The 26223-nt window shown below is 35.0% G+C and overlaps 2 protein-coding genes across 2 annotated transcripts; both read right to left on the bottom strand.

Moving 5' to 3' along the window:
• Positions 1–5487: 5487 nt before the first annotated feature.
• On the bottom strand, positions 5488–5943 carry LOC148941278 (uncharacterized). The gene has a single exon (XM_089104136.1). It carries the CDS (start codon positions 5941–5943, stop codon positions 5488–5490), a length of 456 nt encoding a protein of 151 aa, XP_088960262.1.
• A 1043-nt stretch (positions 5944–6986) lies between these two features.
• Positions 6987–7372, bottom strand: LOC148941279 (E3 ubiquitin-protein ligase RBX1). The gene has a single exon (XM_089103843.1). It carries the CDS (start codon positions 7369–7371, stop codon positions 7021–7023), a length of 351 nt encoding a protein of 116 aa, XP_088959969.1. The 5' UTR covers position 7372; the 3' UTR covers positions 6987–7020.
• Positions 7373–26223: the final 18851 nt, after the last annotated feature.

Genomic DNA, 26223 nt, shown 5'->3' on the forward strand with positions numbered 1-26223 from the left:
GCCTTAGACAAATCTTTTGGAAAAGAGCCAAAACCGTACAGTGCCTAAACACTCCAACGAGTACCTAAAATTAGCCTTGATAAATCTTTTGGAAAAGAGCCAAAACCGTACAGTACCTAAACAGTCCAACGAGTACCTAAAATTAGCCTTAGACAAATCTTTTCGAAAAGAGTCAAGACCGTACGGTGCCTAAACACTGCAACGAGTACCTAAAATTAGCCTTAGATAAATCTGTTGGAAAAGAGCCAAAACCGTACAGTTCCTAAGCAAGTCCAACGAGTACCTAAAATTAGCCTTAGACAAATCTTTTTGAAAAGAGCCAAAACCGTACAGTGCCTAAACACTCCAACGAGTGCCTAAAATTAGCCGTAGATAAATCTTTTGGAAAAGAGCCAAAACCGTACAGTGCCAAACAGTCCAACGAGTACCTAAAATTAGCCTTAGACAAATCTTTTGGAAAAGAGCCAAAACCGTACAGTGCCTAAACACTCCAACGAGTACCTAAAATTAGCCTTAGATAAATCTTTTGGAAAAGAGCCAAAACCGTACAGTGCTTAAACACTCCAACGAGTACCTAAAATTTAGCCTTAGATAAATCTTTTGGAAAAGAGCCAAAACCGTTCAGTGCCTAAAAAGTCCAACGAGTGCCTAAAATTAGCCTTAGTCAAATCTTTTCGAAAAGAGTCAAAACCGAACAGTACCTAAACACTCCAACGAGTACCAAAAATTAGCCTTAGACAAATCTTTTCGAAAAGAGTCAAAACCGTACAGTGCCTAATCATTCAAACGAAGGCCTAAAATTAGCCTTAGATAGATCTTTTAGAAAATAGCCAAGACTCTACAGCGCCTAAACAGTCCAACGAGTACCTAAAATTAGCCTTAGACAAATCTTTTAGAAAAGATTCAAAACCGTGCAGTGCCTAAACACTTCAACGAGTACCTAAAATTAGCCTTAGATAAATCTTTTGGAAAAGAGCCAAAACCTTACAGTGCCTAAACATTCCAACGAGTACCTAAAATTAGCCTTGGATAAATCTTTTGGAAAAGAGCCAAAACCGTACAGTGCCTAAACACAAATCTTTTGGAAAAGAACCAAAATCGTACAGAGCGTAAGAAGTCCAACGAGTACCTAAAATTAGCCTTAGATAAATCTTTTGGAAAAGAGCCAAAACCGTACAGTGCCTAAACAGTCCAACGAGTACCTAAAATTAGCCTTAGACAAATCTTTTCGAAAAGAGCCAAAACCCTAGAGTGCCTAAACAGTCAAACGAGTACCTAATATCAGCGTTAGAGAAATCTTTTGGGAAAGAGCCAAAACCGGACAGTGCCTAAATAGTCCAACGAGTACCTAAAATTAGCCTTAGACAAATCTTTTGGAAAAGAGCCAAAACCGTACAGTGCTTAAACTCTCCACGAGTACCTAAAATTAGCCTTAGACAAATCTTTTAGAAAAGAGCCAAAACCGTCCAGTGCCTAAAAAGTCCAACGAGTGTCAAAGTCAATACGAGCAGAAATTAACATAAGTTGGGCTCAAAACCCCTATGCCTTCCCAAGGCCAGAACATAATTTGCACTTTACTGATAAAAATAAAAATGAATGTGCATTGTCAGTTTAATATACATATACTGATATTTAGTAATCAAAACGTTAATATTATTTGATTTATTAAAGTTATAAAAGTGAAAACATTTATATTTTTTTTAGCCACTAAGAGTCCCAAATAACGATCAGATATTTATCTGAATATCTATTCAGATAAATAGTTTTTCTACGACTTTCGGCTTTTAGTTTTCTGTAATTTATTCGAATCTCATATCCAAGCTCTAAAAGTTATGGCAAGACAGCCCAATTCATTCTAAGTAGCTTTGCCATACAAACTAAAAAAGTTTATAATAGACGAGATCGAGTGATTAAGGCATCGCATCGCCTAAAAGGCCTAACATACCTTTTTATGGCCTTAAGCGTGTGTATAATAATAAAAAATAATAATTATTCTCATTATTATCACGTATTTGTACAAAAGTCAACAAAGGTTGTGAAAAAAAAAATGAACAAAAAATAAAGCAACAAATGACAGCAGTTATTATCAAATATAAAAATACGTAAATATATCTTAATCAAAAAGGCAAAATGTATATATATATATATATATATATATATATATATATATATATATATATATATATATATATATATATATATATATATATATATATATATATATATATATATATATATATATATATATATATATATATATATATTATATATATATATATATATATATATATATATATATATATATATATATATATATATATATATATATATATATATATGTCTCGAAAACGGCTCTATATTTTTTTTTGAATATTGGTGTCTTGGGATATTCTCGCATAAAAAAGTGACCTAGATGGGTCAGAAGTCTGAAAAATCGTTAAAAGCCTTAATTTTGTTTTTTGCAAATGACGTCATGTACTGTGTTATATCATCATATAAGCATTTCTTATTGCATCATATAAGTATTTTCTTATATGATGTCATGCATAACATGAATAAGATTATTGAGTTTCCAATGCAACAGTTATTTATGTAATATAATGTCTGTTGAAAGACCAAAAAACCGAAAATTTGCAGTTGTAGTTACTATAAATGATTACTCTTTGGAACCAAAACCTGAACTATCAAACGTGATAAAATGTGAATTTTGATAACCTGGGCCATCAATTGCGACAAAACCAATACCGACAGCTATAGCCAAGGTCATTGCTAAATTGTCTTAAGTAATCAAAATCTAAAAACGCACCGAAAATGAAAATAAAGAGCAAAGACACGGGCGGTTGGAAGATATGCGAAAACGACAACTAGTGCGTTTTAAAAATGAAAATGAAGGGCAAAGACACACATGATTAGAAGACATACGTCATCGAACAAGTAGGGGATTCAAAAATGAAAATGAAAAGCAGCAAGTCAATGAAAATCAAAACTTGTCAGAATCAAAACGTGTCAAAAATTGAAAATGATAGCGAAGATGATTGGTTTTGGGATTTTGACATGGATAAGGTCATCAGAGCCTACCATATCTTTGTTAAAATTAAATAAAAAAAAACAAGTTTTTTTAACTGAAAGTAAGGAGCGACATTAAAACTTAAAACGAACATAATTTATTCCGTATATGAAAGGGGCTGTCCCCTCCTCAACGCCTCGCTCTTTACGATAAATTTTTTTTTTGTTTTAAAAAATAAATTTTTTAGACAGAGTAAAACTTTAGCTTAAAGAGCGAGGCGTTGAGGAGGGGACAGCCCCTTTCATATACGGAATAATTTCTGTTAGTTTTAAGTTTTAATGTCGCTCCTTACTTTCAGTTACAAAAACTTGTTTTTTTTTTTTATTTCTGAACGTTTTTGAATTAATGCAGCTTTGATTTTGGTTCACCGTACATGAATAATTAAAAAGAAATTTGCATATTAATTTTACGTATTTTTGGATAAATGGCTTTCTCGAAATTTTGTTCTGACGTAACTTACGAGTTAACTTACGTAACGAACTTCTATATTCATATGTTTTTATTGCGTATATCAGGAGGTTCGCCCCCTAGTCAAATACCTCACTCTTTACGCTAAAGTTCGAATTTTGTTCGAATCACAAATCCCTGAATCATAAAAGCTGTTTAATTAGAATGAAAGTTCTTTTAAAAGTACTAAAAAAACGTCAGACTAAAGGGCAAAGTCCTGACGAGGGGGCAAACCTCTCATTTACATAATGATTTCTGTTCGTTTTAAGTTTTAATGTTGCTCCTTACTTTCAGTTGAGAAAACTTGTTTTTTTATTTAATTTCTAATTGTTTTTGAAATAATGCTGGGAAATCCGGCGCCCCCTTCATAGAAATGTCCCTTCCCCCAAGGAAACATCCTCCATGAAGGAATTCCAATTACAAAAGGTCTGCGTTTAGAAGACAAGCGACAGTGAGGATATATATATATATATATATATATATATATATATATATATATATATATATATATATATATATATATATATATATCCACTCACAACATATCTCCTCAAACATAACCTACATCTTTTCAATAAACTTCAACCAACAACTCCCTCCACTCGATCTTTCCACCTTTCAGTTTCACTTAAACACGCTATCATTCTCCTGCAATCATAACCAAACCTTCTTAACTCAATCCCTTTTCTCTTCTTCCTTCTTTTCCATACATATTCCCATAGTTTCATCACAATCAGCACCACAGCTCGCTCTCTCCTCTCATGTCCAGGAATTTCTACATTCAGTTTAATCGACCTTATCTTCCTCAGTATTTCAAATTACTCCACGATCTCTTAATGCACTAAAACACTTATCTACAATTCCTTCATTATATTTACAATTGAAAAATTCATGTTTCAGGCCATTTATCACTATTTCGTCGCAAAGCTTGCACTTCGGACCTTCATCTTGGGTACGACTTACTCAATCTTGAACCGGCAGTATCTCATGAATAAACTGAAACATAAATTCCTTTATAAACTGACTGTACGGCACGCTATGCATTTTCTCAAACGATAGCTTAAAATTCACAAATAGTTCTTTTATTTTCACAGGAAAAACCACTTCTTCTTCCGTTTTCTCTAAATATTCATCCACTATCTTTTTCCTTTCGGCATTTTTCACCTGATCACTCAACAAGCCTTAGTTTTTCATTTCTCGAATACCCCATATTACTTTATGGAATTTCTCTGGCACATCCCCGATCATTCTTTGTTTTATTACTAGTTCATCCTCCTCAGTATTTATCACTGACAAGGCACATCCTCTTATTATTTCACCGTCGATCCATTTACTACAGATTTTCACAGACGTTTCTAATTCTCAGAGACTTACACACCTTTCGGAAATTTATAACACCGAGATCCCCCACTTCTCGGAGCATATACAACATTTTCATACTTAGCTTTTCCATCTCCATCCCCTCCAAACGAAACACTAAATACTCCTTTCCAGCTGTTTAGCATACTTTTCATCAGGATTACAAGCCGGTGCCAGATAAATCAGCAATGAGAGAGCATGCGTGTTTGAATATACTACTCGCTCAAACACTGACAGAAAGTGTGTTCTTTGATGGGCTACCAGTGAACCCTCAATATTCTGCACCTGCTCTTCCCATAACTTTTCTACATCGCTGTTCTTTCAAAAAGTGCACCCAATACTTTCACTGACTGAGCCTCCTCGACCCAGACGCTATCATCTAACCGTGCACACTCACCTATGTTTAGTTACCAAGAAATGCTTCTCATACCACATTATTCCTCTCACCACTTTCATCAAATAAACCAAACTCCCAGGAAGAAAGGCCCCATTGTCTACAAAGGCCAGTGAATTCAAGAAGATATTCGGCTTAATCACAATCACTTGTATTTGCCGTTCGAGATACTTAAATCGATATACAGTTTAATGAAATAAGGGGAACTCGAATCCTCTGGTCACACTGCCTTTTGAAGCTTCAGCCTTTCACTAGCCAAACTATTTGTGTTCACAACCACCATCGGATTCTTATATAAATTTTCATACCACTTCACAAACTGTTGATCAAATCCAAAATTTTCCTTCACCAGCGTCCGCATTATCGATCTTATAACCGACCCATATACTTTGACAACATCCATGCACAGTAGCAAAACCATAAGGGAAAGCGCCTTATTTGTTGCCATTTTGTCGTCTCTGCGCACCAACAAGTCATGCAACACATTGAGAATATGATGTGCCTTCTTTACTTGAATATCACCAAACTGATATTCTCCCAGGATGCCATGCATCACATTCTCCAGTCTCTTAGCAAAAAATTTGGATATTATTCTGTAGTCACTGTTTGAAACCAATATAGGCCTCCAGTTTTGAAGGTTGACTCTATCGTCTCCTTTAAAAAGGAGAGATATCATGCCTACAACATCCGCTGGATATTCTTTTTCAACATAGCTTCTTACCACCAAATTAAACAGCTGGGGCAGCCTTATTTGGACACGGTTGCCATGTATCAATAGATCTTTCCTTCTATCATGTCTATATTATTTTAGAAAAATCTGTGTAAATAACAAATTTAGAAGGTTAGAAGGAGGGAATTTAGGAGGGTGCAAGTTTTATTCAGGGATTTCAAAGTAATCCCCGTAGTAACTAACACATTTAGTAATAGATTTTTATAAGATAATTATTTATAGTAAATAACTTTAATTATAATTATAATCTCAAAATTTATTATTTTGAGACATGTATAAAGTTATAAAAAAAATAATTAAAGTTAGACAGTCCAGCTTTAGTGTATCTATCTCTTTGACGGGATATATCTGTCAAATTTTTCAAATCCTTCAAGACGACGCACCTTCTTTTTGCGCCATCTATCATTAACTCTTGACAGCCTTTCATGATTATGTGTAGACCTACTAAAGCCGATATTCAAATTTCATTTACGACTTTTTACTTTTTCTTCACGATCATAAGTGTAATAGTTAAAATATTTTTTTCTTCTGGCTTCTCCAAAAGATAGCCATTTTCCTTATAGTGTTCAGCAACATCTTTGTTATACGACAGCTTCTCTCTTCCTATGTATTTGATTGTGTTAGCGTCTCGGTTATCTCCAAATTGATGCTGCGGATATCGACGATTCGCAATGACGGAACTACTGAAATACATCAGGACTGTCGATGATGCTTAATGGAATGAAGGCTTCTTGACACTTAGGAAATCCTTTCCAGGCCGATTCTATTTCCCCATCACTGAGTGATGATTTGTTGACATTTAAACCACCTACATTGTTTTCGTCAATGCTTATATTTCGTTAATTTCGTCAATTACTAACAGAGGCATTGAAACTTGTTTGTTTTTCATCACCAAAACTAAACCTTCTCATTTTCAAAAGTTAAGGCTTTTTTTATGACGCTTGTTGCATTTCATTTTTAGAAGACATACAATAAAAAAAAATTGGTGCAATAAAAATCAGACATTATTTTTCTTCTAATTTCTTAATGGCCATACTTTTGAAACTCCCACTCACGATTATCTAAAGGACAAACTTGCCGTGTTTTTAACCATCTTGATATACAATGAAAGTGAAAAGCATGATTACAGACACCCCAAGCTACAGTGCATTCTTCACTAGTAGCTGAAGCTTGATTAGCCTGGCATTCTATACAAAGATCCATGATGTGGTTTCGACATATGGCGCAGTTGTCAACAACAATATCCCAAGCCCATAATGCAACAGCACTCCATTTCTTGACTTCAAATCGTTTCTTTTCTTTATTTGCTGCTGTTCCTTGATGCTCTTCAGCCTCTGCCTTGTCAACTTCCATATGTGCTCCATCATCTGCCATTTCTAAAGTCATCCTTAATTATTGGCTAAATTATCAAAAGTTAAGGCTTAATCATGTTAGAGAACTTCCTATAGGATCGTTGTACATTCCTTTCTCTTCTTTACAACATTTATTGTATATTATCCAAATTTTCAAAAATTCAAACAAGATTGTTGAGTCACAGCTTTTTTTGTATAGATTATTTTGCACAATCTGCATTTTTGAAAGATCTTCAATAATTGACTTTATGGAGCAAAGCTGGTTGTCAATCACGAAAATGACGTCAAAGATTCTAAAACTTTCGAAAGGGTTAACATCTGCTAGGATTAATCAAACCATTATAAAACCACTTAAAGTAGAATCAACAAGGAAAACTGTTGATGCTTCTTGAAAAATAAATGACGCCATAGATAGGAAAATATGACGAAGGAATCTGTGATAGGAGTCTATGAATCTATGATAGGAATCTTTAATATGAAATTATAAATTTTATAAGATAGATTTTTATAAGTAGTTATAAGATATTTAATAACATATGTCATTTGGTTATTAAACTAATAATTCAGAGTTGGAGGAGATCGTGCACTGAGAAAAATTATATTATACAACTTTTGAATTAAAGAAAGCCACTCGAATACGCACATATAATTATAGATAAAGCTTGAAAATCAGCCTTTATTGACAATAAAAAACAGCGATTCAGAATATCAGAGAGCCATAATTCACGATTTTGAAAATATCAACTCCCATAATTCACAACCCCTCCTTATGGAAGATGAACTCTGCAGTCTAGAAAACAATCAGGTGACCCTTAAATTGAAAATCACCAAAGTACAAGAGTATTTAAAAAACAACTTAGCAACTATTACCACACTATTGAATCAATTATCTGAGTTCAGCAATTCCAGTATTAATTGCAGAGTATCCCATGAGAGCTTACAAATACCTATGTGTGGTAAATCTGGCGCCCCCTTCATGGAAATGTTCCTTCCCCCAAGGAAATCCTCCCCCGTGACCCCTACTCCGACCCCCCACTAGAAAAAATTCCTCCTGAAAACACCTGTATACTTCCCAATAACCAATACTATATGTAAAAAATGGGCAAAGTTTATAAACTGTGTGGGATTAAGTCATCCTCAAAGACATATTTATTAGATTTTCGACTATGCTGAACAAAATGGCTATCTGAAAATTTTTATTGGGTGACTTCAGGAAGAAAATGAGTGTGGGTGGGGGCCAAGTTGCCCTTTAATTTTTTTGGTAAGTTAAAAGGGGCACTAGAGCTTTTAATTTCTGTTCGAATGAGCCCTCTCACGATATCCTAGTACTACTGGATCGATACGATCACCCCCGGAGAAAAGAAAACAAACACGCAGCCATGATCTGTCTTCTGGCAAAAAATACAAAGTTCCACAATTTTGTAGATAGGAGCGTGACCTACAGTAGGGTCATCTGATACGCTGAATCTGACGGTGTGATTTCATTAGAGTTGTATGACTTTTAGGGGTTTTTTCCCCCTTTTTTCGAAAATAATGCAAATTTTCTCAGGCGCGTCACTTTTAATGGGTAAAACTAAACTCGATGAAACTTATTTGTTTGAAATCAGAATAAAAATCAGATATTTCTGTATATAACTTAGATAGGCCTAGTCAGTGAGCTACACATATTTATAAGTAGTAGGCTAAATATGTCACTGAGTTATATATTTCTGTATATAACTTATATAGGCCCTGTCAGTGAGTTATGTATATTTATAAGTAGTAGGTTAAATATGTCACTGAGTTATATATTTCTGTAAATTACTTATATGCCAAGTCACTGAGTTACGCATATTTATAAGTAGTAGGCTAAATATGTCACTCAGTTATATATTTCTGTATATAACTTATATAGGCCTAGTCAGTGAGTTAACACATATTTATAAGTAGTAAGCTAAATATGTCACTCAGTTATATATTTCTGTATATAACTTAGATAGGCCTAGTCAGTGAGTTACACATATTTATAAGTAGTAGGCTAAATATGTGACTGAGTTATATATTTCTGTATATAACTTATATAGGCCTAGTCAGTGAGTTACACATATTTTAAGTAGAAGGCTAAATATGTCACTGAGTTATATATTTCTGTATATAACTTATACAGGCCTAGTCAGTGAGTTACACATATTTATAAGTTGTAGGTTAAATATGTCACTCAGTTATATATTTCTGTATATAACTTATATAGGCCTAGTCAGTGAGTTACACATATTTTAAGTAGTAGGCTAAATATGTCACTGAGTTATATATATATATATCTGTATATAACTTATATAGGCCTAGTCAGTGAGTTAATCAAATTTATAAGTAGTAGGCTAAATATGTAACTGAGTTATACATTTCTGTATATAACTTATACATGCCTAGTCAGTGAGATACACTTATTTATAAGTAGTAGGTTAAATATGTCACTGAGTTATATATTTCTGTATATAACTTATATAGGCCTAGTCAGTGAGTTATGTATATTTATAAGTAGTACGTTAAATATGTCACTGAGTTATGGCCTTTGCAAAACAAAAGTGATCCGTTTATCTGGCCTCCCCCAGGCCATTCAGCGTGTCCCCACGTGGTGATAGGGAAACACTCTACAGATATGTAGGGTACCTCCATAGGAGGCACGGACCAAGGGGGGACCTTGTCCCTGGGGGTCCATAATAGAATCTGGGGCACCCTCGCCCGGGGTCATAAATACAGGCGGAGGAGGAAGAAGGTCCCTCAAATGTACACTCAAAAGGGCCCACTGGTTTGTCCACAAGTTCCATGAGTTGCAAACCTTCTCCCAGCAATGGGTTAAATTGCATGGTGATGCAGAACACCATCGCGGGAGGATCCTCTATAGGAGGACAACTTTGGCAGGGCGTAAGATCCAGATCTATGGACAAAGGCCTCTGCAAATTGCTGCCTCGTCCTTTTCGGGGTACTTGCAAGACTGGGGACCTTGTGGTCAACTCTATTCCCACTTGAGGACTGGCGTCCCTCAAGGAAATTATAGCCTAGTAAACGACACAGCATTCGCACGGGATTCTGACTAATGGACAATTCTTCTGGGATTGGTATGTTTTGATGGGCGTCTTTGGGCTGAAAAACCTCTTCCTAGCTGATTTATCTATTATGGGCTGCCTCCCCGTAGTAGCATAATATTTGTAGGCATGAATATATAATGAGTTGGAGGTAACAGGCTTGAGATTGTCTGTGTAGGATTTTAACTCTTGTTGATGGAAGAACATCGCCAAGTGCTGTTAACCATGTTGTGACTAAGATGGGCCCAGGATTGCACAAACCCTCCGTTCAGCTGGAAGTCCCAGGGACTTGCTGCTGTTCGGTTCTAAGTCGGCTTAAGCACTTCGGTGTAGATTTGAGAAGATATGTGATCCCCGTCCTGCAATGGTATCCGGGATCATTGCTTTTCCTGAGGCGAAAATAATTTCAATGATTAAAGAACATGAAAATTGGAACTTGGGATGATACAACATTAAAAAATGACTATCGTATCGACATTTTAACTGACGAATTCAGACGATTCGAACTGGACTTATTAGGAATTTCAGAAACTCGTAACCCAGGGGTAGGAAGCATTAAATCAGGGGATATAAAATTTTTTTACTCAGGCACGAAGGATGGGGTGCACAGACAAGACGAATGGTTCATGATGAATAAGGAAGATGCTAAGTCTTGTTTAGACTGGAAAGATATTAATAATAGAATACTAATTGCTCATTTTATGACTAGAAAGATCAGGGTATCAGCTTTAGTAGTATACGCCCCTGTAGAACAGACTGACGGAGATACTAGTGACTCAGAAGAATTTTACATACAGTTACAGGCGCAAATAGACAAGGTCCCAGGTAGAAATATGATGTTATTACTGGGAGATGTTAACGCCCAGGTTGGTAGAGATGAGGATAGATGGTATCCCAGCTTAGGTAAATTTGGTGTAGGAAAAGAAAACAGTAATGGATACAGACTTTTGCAATTTTGTAGGTATAACAATCTAGTTATAACCAATACGGTGTTTGGTCATAAAATGGCTCATAAGCTAACATGGTATTCACGTGAGGGTAAGACAGCAAACCTTATTGATTATGTTATAGTAAACCGAAGACTGGCAGGATCAATAGAATATACTAGGGTATATAGAAGTGCTGTTATTGATGTTAAAAGTAACAAGCACCATCTAGTAGTGTCAAGGGTTAATTTAAAGCTGAAACATCGGAAGGGTAACTACCTCCCGGGAAGTTATGATGTTAGTAGACTCCAGGATGAGAATTTGAGAGAAACTTTCCAGGAACAGTTGAATACTAAACTTAAGAGTTTAAAATTTGATAATGTGGAAGATGGTTGGAATAATTTAAAAAAAATAATTTGTGAAGTTGCTGAAGGTGTATTAGGGAAGAAAGCTAGAACTGCAGCTAAAAATATTAGTGAAAAAGCTTTATGTTTAATAGAAAGGAGAAAGGACTTGTACAAGAAATATATGAGTGATAGATCGCATGAAAACAAAAAAAATGTAAAGAAAGTAGAGAAAGCATTGAAATATGAACTAATGAGGTGTGAAGTGGAGGCCATGGATAAAATTGCCGAGGATTTAGAGGATGCAGCTAGACGGCATAATAGTAAAATATTGCACTGGCACGTTAACAAATTGAGAGGTAGTTGTCACTCCGGACTTGTCCCAGTTAAAGATAGGAATGGGGTGGAAATTATCGACTAGGAAAAAGCTATAGCGAGATGGGTCGATCATTTTGAAAACTTGCTTAACCGAGATAGAGTTACAGGGAAAAATATAGAGGAAAATGAAAAAGTTTGTGATACCTTGGATGTAACGAAAGATTTTTTTTGTGAGGTGAAATTAGCAGCATTACTAAAAGGATTGAAGAATAATAAGGCTCCAAGTGCTGATAGGGTAATAAATGAGTTTCTTGAATATGGTGGCTCTGAGGTTAGAAATAAGTTATTGAAGATTAAGAATATGATTTTTGAAAAAGGGGAAGTACCTAACGATTTTAGGAAAACCTTAATTAAGCCACTTTATAAGAAAGGTGATAAAAGTGAGTTTGTTAATTATCGAGGCATTAGTCTGGTCTCTGTAGATAGCAAATTACTTAGTAATATGATACTTTTTAGACTGAGAGATGCCGTAGACAAAGTTTTAAGACAAGAGCAGTGCGGTTTTAGAAAAGGTAGAGGATGTGTTGACCAAATTTTCACTCTTAGGTTAATAATTGAGAAGTGCCTAAGTTTTCAAACACCTTTGTTCTTCAGTTTTATAGATTATGAGCAAGCGTTCGATTCTGTTGATAGAGGAGCATTAGTATATGTTTTATACTTTTATTGTATACCAGACAAATACATTAAAGTGATTAGTGCTATGTAAGAAAATAACACTGCTGCGGTTAAGGTAGGAAATGAGGTTAGCAGCTGGTTTTGTATTAAATCAAGATTTAAGCAGGGCTGTGTTCTATCCCCCCTTTATATGGATTATTTTGATGAACTTTGTCTTAAGGAGCACAGGAAAGGCATTGTGAGAGCACGGAATCAAATGGAGAGGAAAAAGTCTCCTGGACTTGGATTATGCTGATGATTTAAGCATCCTAGATGAAAGTGTGAGCAAAATGAATGAAGTATTAGAACTTTTGCGAGTTCAGGGTGCTAGTATTGGTTTGAAAATTAATGTTAGGAAGACTAAGTCACTAAGGCTAGGAATAAGTGAAGATGAAAAGGTGACGTTGGGTAATGAAAAGATTGATCGGGTGGGCAGCTTCACTTACCTTGGTAGTATTATTAGTAAAGATGGTGGGTGCAGTGAAGATGTTAAAAATTGAATAGCCAAGGCTCAGGGTGTTTTTTCACAGTTAAAAAAAGTCTGGAAGAATAGGAAGATATGTCTGCAAATCAAGATTAGAATATTAGAAGCTACAGTTTTGACAGTGGTCAAATATGGCTCTGAAGCATGGGCGCTCTGAAAAGCGGATGAAGATTTACTAGATGTTTTCCAGTGAAATTGCTTAAGGATTGTTCTGAGTACCCGCTGACTGACCATATTTCAAACAAGAAGCTATACAAAAAATTGGTTCAATACTGCTTTCTAGGTCTATAATGAAAGAAAGGTTGAGGTGGTTAGGGTATGTTGTGCGGATGAAGGATGACAGATTGCCAAAGATTGTTCTTTTCGGCCAACCATCTAGGGCTAAACGGAAAGCAGGCCGTCCCCGTCTGGGATGAGAGGACGTCATAAAGACAGATTTAAAGGAGATGGGAGCTTCATGGGCGGGTGTAAAAAGGGAGGTTTTAAATAGATTGGGGTGGAGGAGGAGCGTGCGTAGCTGTGTTGGCCTCAGGCGGTTTGGTGCTGCGATCAGTTGTTAGTAGTAGTAGTAGTATATATATATATATATATATATATATATATATATATATATATATATATATATATATATATATATATATATATATATATATGTATATATATGTATATATATATATATAGAAGCGTGCCCCATGCATTTGTTAAAAAAAAACAAAGGTTCGGCGATGCGTATTTCATAATGACGAAAGATAAGCCGAGGTTTTACGAACCAAACAAACTGAAATGATAGCGATAAGGATTGGATTTTTGATTTTGACATGGATAAGGTCATTAATACCTACCATACTTTTGAAAATCAAAAATATGGACTGCATAAATATGTTGCATAAATAACTGCATAAATAATGTTGGAAGAAAAAGAAGCATTTGTTCCACCACCTGAACAATTAAAAGGAGCAAAAGGTTCGACGTTTCAGAATGACAAAAGACAAGCCTAGGCAAAAGAAGAACTTTTTGGCCCACCATCTGAACAATTAAAGGAAAATACCACCGCGTGAAAAATACCCCCCCCCCCCTCGGAAAATACCCTCTCGGTAAATACCCCCCCACCCTCCCCGTTGAAAATAAGGCTTTCTAAATTTGAGAATTTTATTTGAGTTTTATTTTTTATTTCCGTAGGGGAAAGGAATTTTGGTACTTGTATATTATGCGCCACTCGCTCAAGTTTACGCTGTATAAAACTCGAGAACAAACCGGTTTCTTCGTTAGTTTTTTTCCAGCTTAGTGCGAGACAAGACAAAGACAAGTGACAGAATAGATGGGAAATATATAATTTGGGCAATATATTTGCACATAAGGGGGGGGGGCAAGTATTTGGATGGTTTGAAGTCAGAAAACAATTCTTTCTAGGTATGGCCACTAAAAAATTACAGAAGAATAGCGAGGTATCTGGAAATTTTGTTAACTAAAAAAAAAAAAAAAAAAAAAAAAAAACAGTATAAAGCAAATGTAATGTTTCATTTAAGTGTTTTTTGCAAGTGTTTAGTGTTTGTTTGTTTTTTTTCAATGACCGATTTTCCAAGTATTAAGTACTATTAATAGGTTAATGCAGTGTTTCGTTTAAGGGTTTTATGATGATCGCTGATCAAAGTTTCTGTATTTGTGCCCTTCATTTATGTTATTTTACTATGTTCATGGCCGTATATTTGGCTTTAAAATACACTCCTCTATCTACCTATCTAAAATTCAGGATACCAATACCAAATATATTTAACTCACAGACTTGTTATGCTTTACCCCCCCCCCCTACTGTGCAAATCTATAGCCCAAATTTATTTTTAAAGTAACGAAAAAACTGGTGTGTTCTCGAATTTTACTCGGCGTAAATTTGAGTCAGTGGCGAATTATACACAAGTACCAAAATTCGTTCCCCATACGGAAATAAAAAAAAAATTAAACTCAATTAAAATTCTCAAATTTGGAAAGCCTTAATTCCACGGGGGGGGGATATTTTCCAGGGGGGGGTATTTTCCGGGGGGTAAACGCCTAGAATCGCCTTCCATATCTATGAAAATCAAAAACCTGGACTAGATAAATCGTTAGAAGAAAAATAAGTTTTTGTCCCACCACCTGAAAAATTGAAAGAAGCAAAGGTTCGGAGATATGTCTTTCATAATGACAAAAGACAGCCGAGGCAAAAGTTAAAGGTCCAATAAAAAAAAATTTAATTTTACAAAGGCAACACTTTAGGTCTAATTTAAGGTCCATTTGGACGTCATGACATCAAGAAAAGGGTCAAATTGTCTACGTTAAATGTAAAAATACGTTATTTAATATATTAAATCAATAACCTACAGAAAAAGAGCTCTGTCGCTCAGTTGTGGTCTTAGGGATTACGGATCAGCCACTCAAGCTTGGGAATTTTGGCGTTTTCCTCAAGTTTGTGTCCTTCTTTGAAACGTCAGGCTTGGTATTGTTACCCCATGTAAATGTGCTGTCAGTGCATCTGATTTTAAGTTCAATAAAATAGAACAGCACTATGTGAGATTATAGTGAAACCGTAAGTTGTGTTCATTCCAATGTAATGTTTTGCATACGTCCTTTGGGTTGACATCTGTTAGATTAAGAGCGTAATGCCAACATTTGGATATTTTGAAGAAGATCTAACGGAGTGATCTACATTTTGTTTTCTTGTTTTATGTATGTATTGGCACTCGTGGTAAATCTTGCCTCTTAAAATAGTTAATTACTGTATTTAGTTTTTTTATCTGCCGAAGGTTGAGGTTTTAACTTTAACATGAGTTGGGAAGGATCGCATATCGTCGATTATACCATGAGCAAGACAATTTGAGTGGTCCAAAAGTCAAATCGATTAACTATTTTTTGTGATTAATTCGATTTTTTACCTTCAGTAGCACCAATTGGGGGGGGGGGATTCGGAAAAGAGTTTTTGGGGTATTTTTTGGGGAAAATTCGAAAAAACTATCTTAATGAAAGTACAGAACCTTTGCCCGCCTACAGAGGGCCTTGTCTAGGGGGAGGGGGTACCCGGTTTGTATCCCCGCCACAAATTTTTTGTCTGTCTGGTACAAAAGAAAAAAAAATAAATTAAAACAAATTTTTGCACACATAAAACTTGATAATCACTAATCTTGTTTTTTGTATAAAATAAAGTTATTAGTTTCTTGATATTTGCCAATAGGGCTTAGAAGGGCAGCATAGGCTTTTTTTGTTGCTGTTGATTACAAAAAATACAATTCGGGGAATTAAATTTCCATACTACAATTTTGCTCCCAGTAGAGTCAAAATCGACATGTTAATCTCGTGTAGATTAATAACTAAAATTTAACTATAATAAAGTTAACAGTTTCTTGAGATTTGCCAGTTAAGTTTCAAAGGGTACTATAGAGTTCGTTTTTTTTTTTATTTATTTATTACAAAAAAAAAAACAAAAAAAGATACGAGAAAAAGTAAGAAAAAGCTTACTATCTTAGTGGTTAGCACTCTTTTACTACCTTCAGCCTTCTTTACTGGAGCTACAACAAACATACAGTTGAATAGGGATATACCCCAGCACGATTGCTAAATATCAAGCAAAAATAGTCAAAACCGACACATCTGTAGAATAGCAAAAGGCATGTTTATCATGATTGTAGATAAAATTGTATATGAGTGTATATAAAAGAAAAAATAAAGTAACATAACCCTAACAAAAGATAATATTCAGTTTATAAATTGAGTTTTTTTTTAATTATTAAATTACAAGATATTATATGTCAGGGTTCGTCAGAAATAATGCCAACATATAGGCCTATGGATTTCAGTACTTTGAATCTTTAAAATTAGAGACCCCAACCATTTTGATTTTTACGGGATGCTAACATTTCATCTAACCGTCACAAGCACTAGACGTTATTTTGTCGACAAGGAAAATCCGTCAGAACATTGACACGTCAGGACATAGACAGTCATAACATCGGCACGTGAGTTCATCGACAGTCACAATCGCTACCCGTCAGAACGTCGACAGTCATAACATCGACACGTCATAACATCTGAAAAGGTTTTAGATTTTATGACGTGTTGACGTTCTGACCGTTAGTGGTTCTGATGGATTTTTATTATGAAATTTTTTTTACATGTTATGACGTGTCGGTGTTATGACTGTGGACGTTCTGACGGTTAATGGTTCAGACGGATTTTCGTTATGAAAAAAATTATAAGTTTATATAATAGTAAAAATTATATAATAGTTTGGAAACAAATTTCGGCAATATATTTGCTCATCAGGGAGATGGGGGTAAAGCATAATACATATTAAATAAGTAACCTAATCTAGGTAACTTTTCCTCCTTAAACTCCAAAAAACTAAAATTTTAGAATTTTATGACGTGTCGATGTTATGACTGTCGACGTTCTGAAGGGTAGTGGTTCAGACGGATTTTCGTTATGAAATTTTTTTTAGATATTATGAAATGTCGATGTTATGACTGTAGACGTTCTGACGGTTAGTGGTTCTGACGGATTTTCGTTATGAAAAAAATTTTGATGTTATGACGTGTTGGGGTTATGACTGTCGACGTTCTAACGGGTAGCGATTGTGACTGTCGATGAACTGACGTGTCGATGTTGTGACTTTCGACGTTCTGAGGTATCGATTCTGACTGTCGATGAACTGACGTATCGTTGTTCTTACGGGTAGCGATTGTGGCTGTAGATGTCCTGGCGTGTCGATGTTATGACTGTCGATGTTTCTAAGGATTTTTTGTAGAGTTTATTATGGATTTTGTCGATGTCCTGACTGTAGTGGTCAAGAAGTGTCGATTTCCTGAGGCCTTCACATTATTACACTGTATTTAAAAACGATTGATTTTTCGTAAAATCAAATAGAAGAAGAGAAACTATTTTACTATAATTCTGTGGTAGATAAGTGTGCTTTAATTCCAGTGGATTGCGTTTGTGATGCATTTTCAGGAGCCAGTAATATTATTCCATAAGCATATGTCACAAAAGAAGGATTGAGCGTAGACAAAATCTTTCTTTTAAGAAATCTGATTGGTTCTCATCAGGAATCATTTAAAAGAACAAACAGTAAAAGTCGAGTAGATTTGTTTTCATGTGTGAAAATTTAAGCAATTAAAAAAATAAAAGTATTTATTCACAATATTTTTTAAAAAAAATCCCTCTTGTTCTTTTTGGCGTGACCAGGGGGTTTGTTGTACGGTACAGTTTTTAAACAAAGTCCATCTGAGGCGTTTTGGCGTGACCCATGGTTTTGTTGACGAGGCGCATTTTTTAAAATCGCCAGTCTCATTCTTTTTGGCCTGACCAACGGTTTAGCTTATTAAGCTTGCTTTTTTTTGAAAAGAGTCAATACAGTTCTTTTTGACATGAAACAGGGTTTTGATGGCTGGCCCAGTATTTAGAAATTGTCCATATATATATATTTTCGTGACACTTTTTTTTGATAACATCGCTAATTATTTAAACATAATCCCTGTGTTTCTTTTTCAGTGAACACGGTGTTTGATGGCATGCATAGGTGTTGGGAAGGGGCAGGGGGAAAGGGGGCAGCTGCCCCCCTCGACCTTCAAAAGTGATTGATCTAGTTCTGGAAAATAAAATGTTTTGACAATCCTTTTTTAAACGTCCCACCAGCACCCGCTCCACTGCCCCCGCCCCCCTCGACAAGCGGCTGCCTACGCCCTTGATGTCATGGTCCCGTACGTCGTTGGTCCTTTTAGTCTTTTGGGGTGCCCCGTGAGTGGGTTGACATTTACCATTGGTTACAAATAGTCCTTCTGCTTCTTTTTGTAGTGAATCAAAGTTTTGTTATTAACTAAATCCGTCTCTGTTAATTATGTTAAGTAATTATTTTTTTAATTTAAAGATTTATAACAAAATTGAGAAACTTATTATTTATAAACATTTTTTAAAGTCAAAAAAGTCACAATTACATTTTTAACTACTCCATCAAATTATCAATCTTAAAAACCACAAGCCAATAAATAACTACTTGCAAGAGAGACGGTTAACAGAATAATAACACCTTATAACTTAAATAAAGTCTCAATATTTTTTCACTCGAATTTAACTAAAAAAAACGTTAACTTAAAATAATTTTATGATTAAGATATTACATATTCATACAATTTTTTTATAAGAATCAATTTTATTAACTCTATTATCTATATAATTTTAAAAAAATAAATTAATTGGGCAAATGACAATCTCATGGGCGAAAAAATGTAATATAAAAATTAAATATATAAAACAGTATTTATTGCAATTACTATATAAATAGAATAAATGAATATTATAATAAAAAGATAATATTTAACTTAAATTTCTTTGGCATTCACAGACCTTATTCTCTATATTTATTAATTAAAATTATCTTTTATTAAATTTCAAAAAAAAAATTATTTAACTTATTATTCAATAAAAGTAAAAAAAGAATAAAATAAATGCTTGAGACTAAGTGCAAGTCCTTGGAATCACCTTGCAAAGATCCAAGACGGCTTCAGAGTTCGTGCATGTACTGTTAATCAAAGTGACAATATACAGTACTGCTTCAGACTACGAGCTATTCCTGGGAATCACAATTACAAACTCCTGTACCTCTACAGACACCTTGCACGTACTGGGAATCACCGGGTCATGATAAATGTCGGATACTCTCGAATAGAAAGTCATTTGAAGACACGGTTAACGCTAAAATTAGGCTACATTGAACTAGATCGAAATGTTACAAAAATTTTAACGATAAAAGACAACACTACTCTTAGCTGAACTGTCTTGGACTGAGATTTCGAGCAGTATAAAAATGTACCAGTCCGGTCACGAACTATCAAGGAATAACCGAGCAGGACGGTTGGCCCCGGCCGGATAAATACGTGTGCTACTGCGTACATCCCTGTGATAAATGTGAGCTCGGGAGCGACTGCATGCTCAAATTAACTTGAGAATGTTAATGATCAAATATTGACTTTACATACACTATACTGGAAAAATAACGTCAGTATGTGTTTGAGGTGACTGACAATGTTTTGCGGAAGTGATGCTATAAATTGACTTAATCTGTGTATCGTACGTGATGCTTTAAAGCTACTTAATCTGTTTCGCGGAGGCGATGCTTTGAAGCGACTGAAGATGTTTCGTGGAAGCTACGCTTTGAAGCGACTTAATATTTTTCTCTTAATCGATGATTTGAAACGACTGAATATATTATGTGAATTTTTTTCGCAGAACCATCGCCGGAGTTTTGTGAACTCTAATTTTCTTTGAAGTTATATTTTTGTAAACGAAAATTTTTAGTTATAACAACTTCGACATATTTTGAGTTAGATATTTAGAAGTCAATGTTGATTTCTTTTACAGAGAACTGCAAAAAGCAAAAAATGACCCACGTCCAGTCCCCCCCATTGTTGATGACGTCTTAAATAACTTCATTGGAGAGATTCATCCTGATCAGGGAGATTATGAGGAGTTTTTTAAAGAAGTTTTTTGTTTTCTACAACACTATTATTTTCTTTGATATAATAGGAATCATACAACCGAGGAAAAAAAAATTAGTTCGTAACAAACATCTAAAATATGTGTGGATTTCGTTTGTGAGCTCTCTCTCTCTCTCTCTCTCTCCCCCCCCCTACCACACTCTCTATCTCTCTCTCTCTCTCTCTCCCCCCCCCCCCTCTCTCTCTCTCTCTCTCTCTCTCTCTCTCTCTCTCTCTCTCTCTCTCTCTCTCTTCTTTTTTGTTTTCAATACTAAAATATTGTAAATTGGGTTTATAGGAATATCTCCAGTATCTCTACTTAAAACAAGGTCTCTATTTATTTATTTTTTAAATTAAAAGTATTTAAATTTCATTTAGTAGTTTAACCAATGAACAATTGAATAGTTTTAATTTGAAACTGTTGTTGATATATTAAAATCGTAAGTAGAGCACAAAAACAACATATCAAAAATTGCACATAAAAAATTGTTCAATTAAACATATACATATCAAAATATAATAAAAATATATCAAAATATATAATAATCATATCAAAAATCGAACATTTTGGAATATAAGCCTTATGTTTTAAGGTTTATTATGGTGTATGGTTTATTAGTTCCTTTCTATCAACCAATCCCTTAGTCATTGGTCATAGGTCTAATCAGCTGTCAAATATAGCAGAGTCCTCGCCTCTTTCAAATATATAAATTTAGTGTTTTATTTAGTCTTTTTGAGTTTTTATATATTAAACACTTTTTATAATTTATATTTTATTATTTATTGTATTTTTATTTATATGTTTTAAATTTTTTTGCTGACGGTATTTAAAAAATTATTGTGTTGTTCAATAAACATTAATATTACTACCAAAAAAAGGGGGAGGTTGAAAATTCTGTAGAAAATTCATAATGATTTTCTAAGTTAAGTGAAACAGACCCATGCTCAAGTTGATTTAAGATTATTAAGTGTTGACAACATATGACAAATTCTGAGATTATAGAGGAGTGTTCATGACAAAATGTCATTTTGTCCTTAAGTGACAAAATCAAAAAATGACAAATTGACATTTTAATAAATTTCAAATGACATTTAGTAAAATTCTTAATCCCTGAGAAATTACAAAAACGTAGGCTCCACGGGGCCGAGATAAGTAAATCAAGCACTGTTTCTATTTTCAGTAAAGACATGTTTTGAAATACATCAAATAAATACAGACGTGGAAGCATTGACTAACATTTCGCTTTACTAACACGTTGACGAAGTAGCCCATTTTTCTTGGTCTTTTTTTTAGTCATCTTGCTGATATGATAATATGATATGGTAATCATTGAATGATATGATATGATGATATGAATGATCATTAGATATGATAACCGAATTTTTGTCGAGAACTGCATTTTATTTTAATATTTCAATTGTTTTTGGCTCCTAAAGGCCTTTGAAAAAAATTAATTCACTTTTATATTATTATTGATATTGTTAATAGTAGTTTGCTTTTCACAATGCCAGGTCTGACGCACAAGTCGTTAGGGACTCGGAGAACAATTGTTTAAAGTCTGGCATATATTTTGTCCATATTTTTGGCCATATTTTGGAGGTAGAATAAGAAGGTTCACTGATGAAATCTAGCTTTTCAGCGATCAAAATTATAAACTTTGTATATGGGACAGTCAGTGGTTGAACTTCAATTCGGAATTTATTTTCCAAAATTTAGAGGGGGGGGGGGGGGTTATTTTTTTCCATGAACAAAAAAAAAAAATTTTCGGTTAAAATACCCCGCCCCCCCCCCCTGAATAGTAAATATTTCATTTTCTGTCTTTGTCAGTTGAGGAAGTATTTTCTAGCAGTCCAAGCCCTATGGATGCAGTCACAGCCAGGGGTGGTCGTCAGTCGCAGATCGTTCATTGTTGAAGGTGCTGTTTATGTCCTGTTTAAATGCCCTATGTATTAGTTTTCATTTAGAATAAACTCTGAATTTTTGTGCTCCAATTTCTTATGATTTTTTTAGATAATTATGAAAAGTATGGTAATTATTGAGCTAAGTTTTGGTGCTACATTTTGGAAATACTGTAGTTGCATTTTGTTTAAATAATTTTAAAAAAATGTAATATTGTAATTTTTAAATAAAATAATTTTTTAATTTAAAATACGTTTGAGATTTAGATGTGATGATAATCGTGTTCCAGTCACGGGTAACATACAGAAGTTGCGTTTCACAAAATTATTTTTATATTTAAAAATTTATTTGTAAAAAAATTCACATTTATTGAAAAACTGGCTTACCTGTCTCACGTTGCGGTGATCACGTCGCAGTGGAACGCTACCCGTCAAATACCGTGATCTCAAAAGAAAGGATGTTCAAGGAAAATCTCCCCCTGGCGAATTTCCCGATGGAAAATCTCTGTGGAAAGGTCCCCCTCCTGCGATAAATCCCCCTGCGTATTAATAAAGATCGTATTTATAAATTTGAAAGTATTTAAAAAATTCTCCGACGGACAACTCTCCTCTGGAATATCCCCCGCCCCGGGTGATCACTCGTCCGCAATGGACCAGGCCCGCGCCGCCGCGGAAAATTTCTCCCAGAAATCCCCCCCCCCACCCCCGGGGGGAAAATTCCCTGCAGAAAATTTATGGCTGTTTTGATTTGGTCAATTAAAAAGTTGATCAAATAATTTGATACTAAAGCGTCAAAATATAGAAGTAGACTTTGTGAGATTTATTCCTGAAAGGCTTATTTATATTTCTATAATTTCGAATATATAATATTTCAAGTATAATATAGAATGCATTTAATCTAATTGACTTCTAAAATGATTATTTAGCATTGGTAATAATTTTTATTTTTGGAAATCCTCAAGAATACACAAAGCAAGGCTTCATTCAGGCTAGTTCCTGAAAGGATTATATAACACAACGGACAAGTCCCTTCACAATTTTTTTTCTTATTTTGTTTTGCCGTCAGTTTCTAGTTTGTCTTTGCCTCTTGACTATGAAAAACAAGGGAAATCCCCCTCCCCCCTGGAGGGAAGGTTTCCACCCCCGTGGAAAATTTCAATTTCTACTGTTTTTAGTTTTAAATTTTACCTTTTTTCTCTTTAAAATGGTTCTTATGTTATTTCTGTTTTTAACGCTCAAGACGCCTAGTTTTATACAGGCAAAATATTGATGTTTTAAAACACCAACGATATTGCAACAAGGCACCAAGTGATTTTGGTGTTTCAAAACACCAAAATCACCATGAGCCTATGAAGGTGGTTAGCGTTGTCGATCTTTTCTGAAAATTAATTTTCAAAAATTTTCCACAAAAAAGCTTTTATGAGAAATGTAACGATAAATAAAAGTTCAAATAGGGATAAAATCCTTTTAATAGACAGTGTTTCACAAACAGTGATAGAAATTCAAAAAAAAATACCAGATCTTTAGGTCACATATGCAGTGACCGTTATCACATATACTGATGACGGTCACTGCATATGTGACCGAAATATCTGGTATTTTTTGTGAATTTCTATCACTGTTTGTGAAACACTGTCCATTAAAAGGATTTTATCCCTATTTGAACTTGTATTTATCGTCATGGAAAGGCAGTATGGTCTGCAAAATTATCTAAGAAAAGTAAAGAGCTACATTAAACATAAGACGAGCAGAAATAAAGGCAAATTGTATTTCAAATGAAAAACGATCAACATACATCACAATCAATCAATAAATGAAACCCAAAACGAACAGAAATTACAAAAATAATCAAACCAAGCTTAAAACGAACAGAACATATCACAACTGGGATATTGCACTGACGCCCTTTGCAATCTGCATACTTCTTTTGAATTATTTTTACAACCCCTTCAACTTTCCCAGAAAGTGTCAACTTTATACCCCACTTCGATCGTGAGATATTGCGTATTTGCCATTTTAACAACCTGATGCACGCAGACTCTTTTGATTCAGTGCAATAGTTGTAGTGTAGTTTTAATATTAGTAGTAGTCTGCGCATCATTTCTTTTGGTCAGTTCAACACCCCCTCAACATACCCTAAAATTTTCAACTTAGTACCCTAAGCTACTCCTGAACCGTTTTACAACCTGATGCAGATAGTGGGTTTTATTTATTCTACATCTTATTATTATTATTCTGTGAACGTATCACCGTAATACCCTAAGCCTTTTTAGAGGTATAGGATCAGACATGTACCCCTTTCCCTATAACAAAAACTATATATAAAAATGAGCAACTTGCATAACTTGCATAGCTGTTGCCCCAAGGGTTGTAAGGGTTTTTTATGCCTGGAGGCACAATTACTGGACCTTTCTACTATTTTGAACAAAGTGGCCGTCTCAAAATTTGACCGGATGTCTTTGAGTGAGGGCAGCCAAAGGAGGCGTGCGAGAAGTCTGGCTCCCCTCTAATCACTTTTGAATTTTAAAAGGGACACTAGTTCTTTCAATTTCCGATCGAATGAGCCCCCTCCAAAGTTTTTTACGATAGCTCCTTCCATACGAAGTGGCATGGGTAAAATAAAAAATTAATAAATAATGCCTCGAAGTCGTATCGCTCTTTACTTAGGCAGCGCTATTTTGCTGCAGATGACTAAATAATGCTATTGAATAAATGATTATCAATTTTCTCATATTAAAGACGTTACCTTAGACCTTAGATCCGCCTGTGCCTCCAGAGGCACCCAGGGCATCAAAAAGGAGCCGCCAATCTTCCCGCAGGTTTGCTGCTGCAAGTATCCTACTGAGGTTGGATTGATGCATGCAGGTTACGGAGATCTGTCTGGTACGTTTGACGCAAGGCGTTTCTGGATCTGCCCCTGCGGGGTGGACCCGATGGCTGCCAATGGAGCGCTTCATTTGGTAGTCGGAGATTGTCCATACGTATCACGTGGCCAAGGTATCTCCATCGGTGGACTATTATGATGTATGTCACAAGAGGCTGGCCAGTCTTGTTATGGATAGATTGGTTTGTTATTCTCTGCTGCCAACGGATGTTGAGACTTCTTCTGAGACATGTGTTTTCGAAAGCAAGTATTCTTCTCTCTTGTTCCTGGCTTAGGTGCCAGGTTTCAGCTGCGAAAAGCAGCACTGGCATAACATTGCCATTGAAGAGTCGTAGCTTTAGCCATATACAGGGTTTGGACTCGCCTATAAATTCCAAGAAATTCCTATATTTTAATGCACTCCTATGAAATGCCTATATTTTGGCTAAAATCCTATTATTCCTATATTTTCGGCTGAAGAGCACCAAGAACATTGCTCATGATTTACAATTTTCACTGCTCGTTAAGTAAGCCAAGATGTGCTTTTCTTTGCTTTTGACTTGCTTGTAGACTGTGCTGTCTTTCGGTGTAGATCGATAATTAATTACAATTGTTGAGCTGTTTGAACTTAACTAATGCTTTGTGTTGGGATTAGTAAGCTGCTTCTGCCTGGGCCATGCTGTTGTGTTGACTTAGTAGCCTATCTTTTGTTTTTTGTCATGTTGGGCCTGTCCGAAATGAGCGAAGATCAGTATATAGGCTAGC

Source organism: Artemia sp. Qi Xiang Cuo, chromosome 18 (assembly GCF_049724085.1).
Source record: "Artemia sp. Qi Xiang Cuo chromosome 18, ASM4972408v1, whole genome shotgun sequence".
NCBI classification, from domain to species: Eukaryota; Metazoa; Arthropoda; class Branchiopoda; order Anostraca; family Artemiidae; genus Artemia; species Artemia sp. Qi Xiang Cuo.

Bases quoted from the DNA above. Each gene is read 5' to 3' on its own strand.
- LOC148941278 (XM_089104136.1), bottom strand. From the start codon at position 5,943: ATGATATCTCTCCTTTTTAAAGGAGACGATAGAGTCAACCTTCAAAAC.
- LOC148941279 (XM_089103843.1), bottom strand. From the start codon at position 7,371: ATGGCAGATGATGGAGCACATATGGAAGTTGACAAGGCAGAGGCTGAA.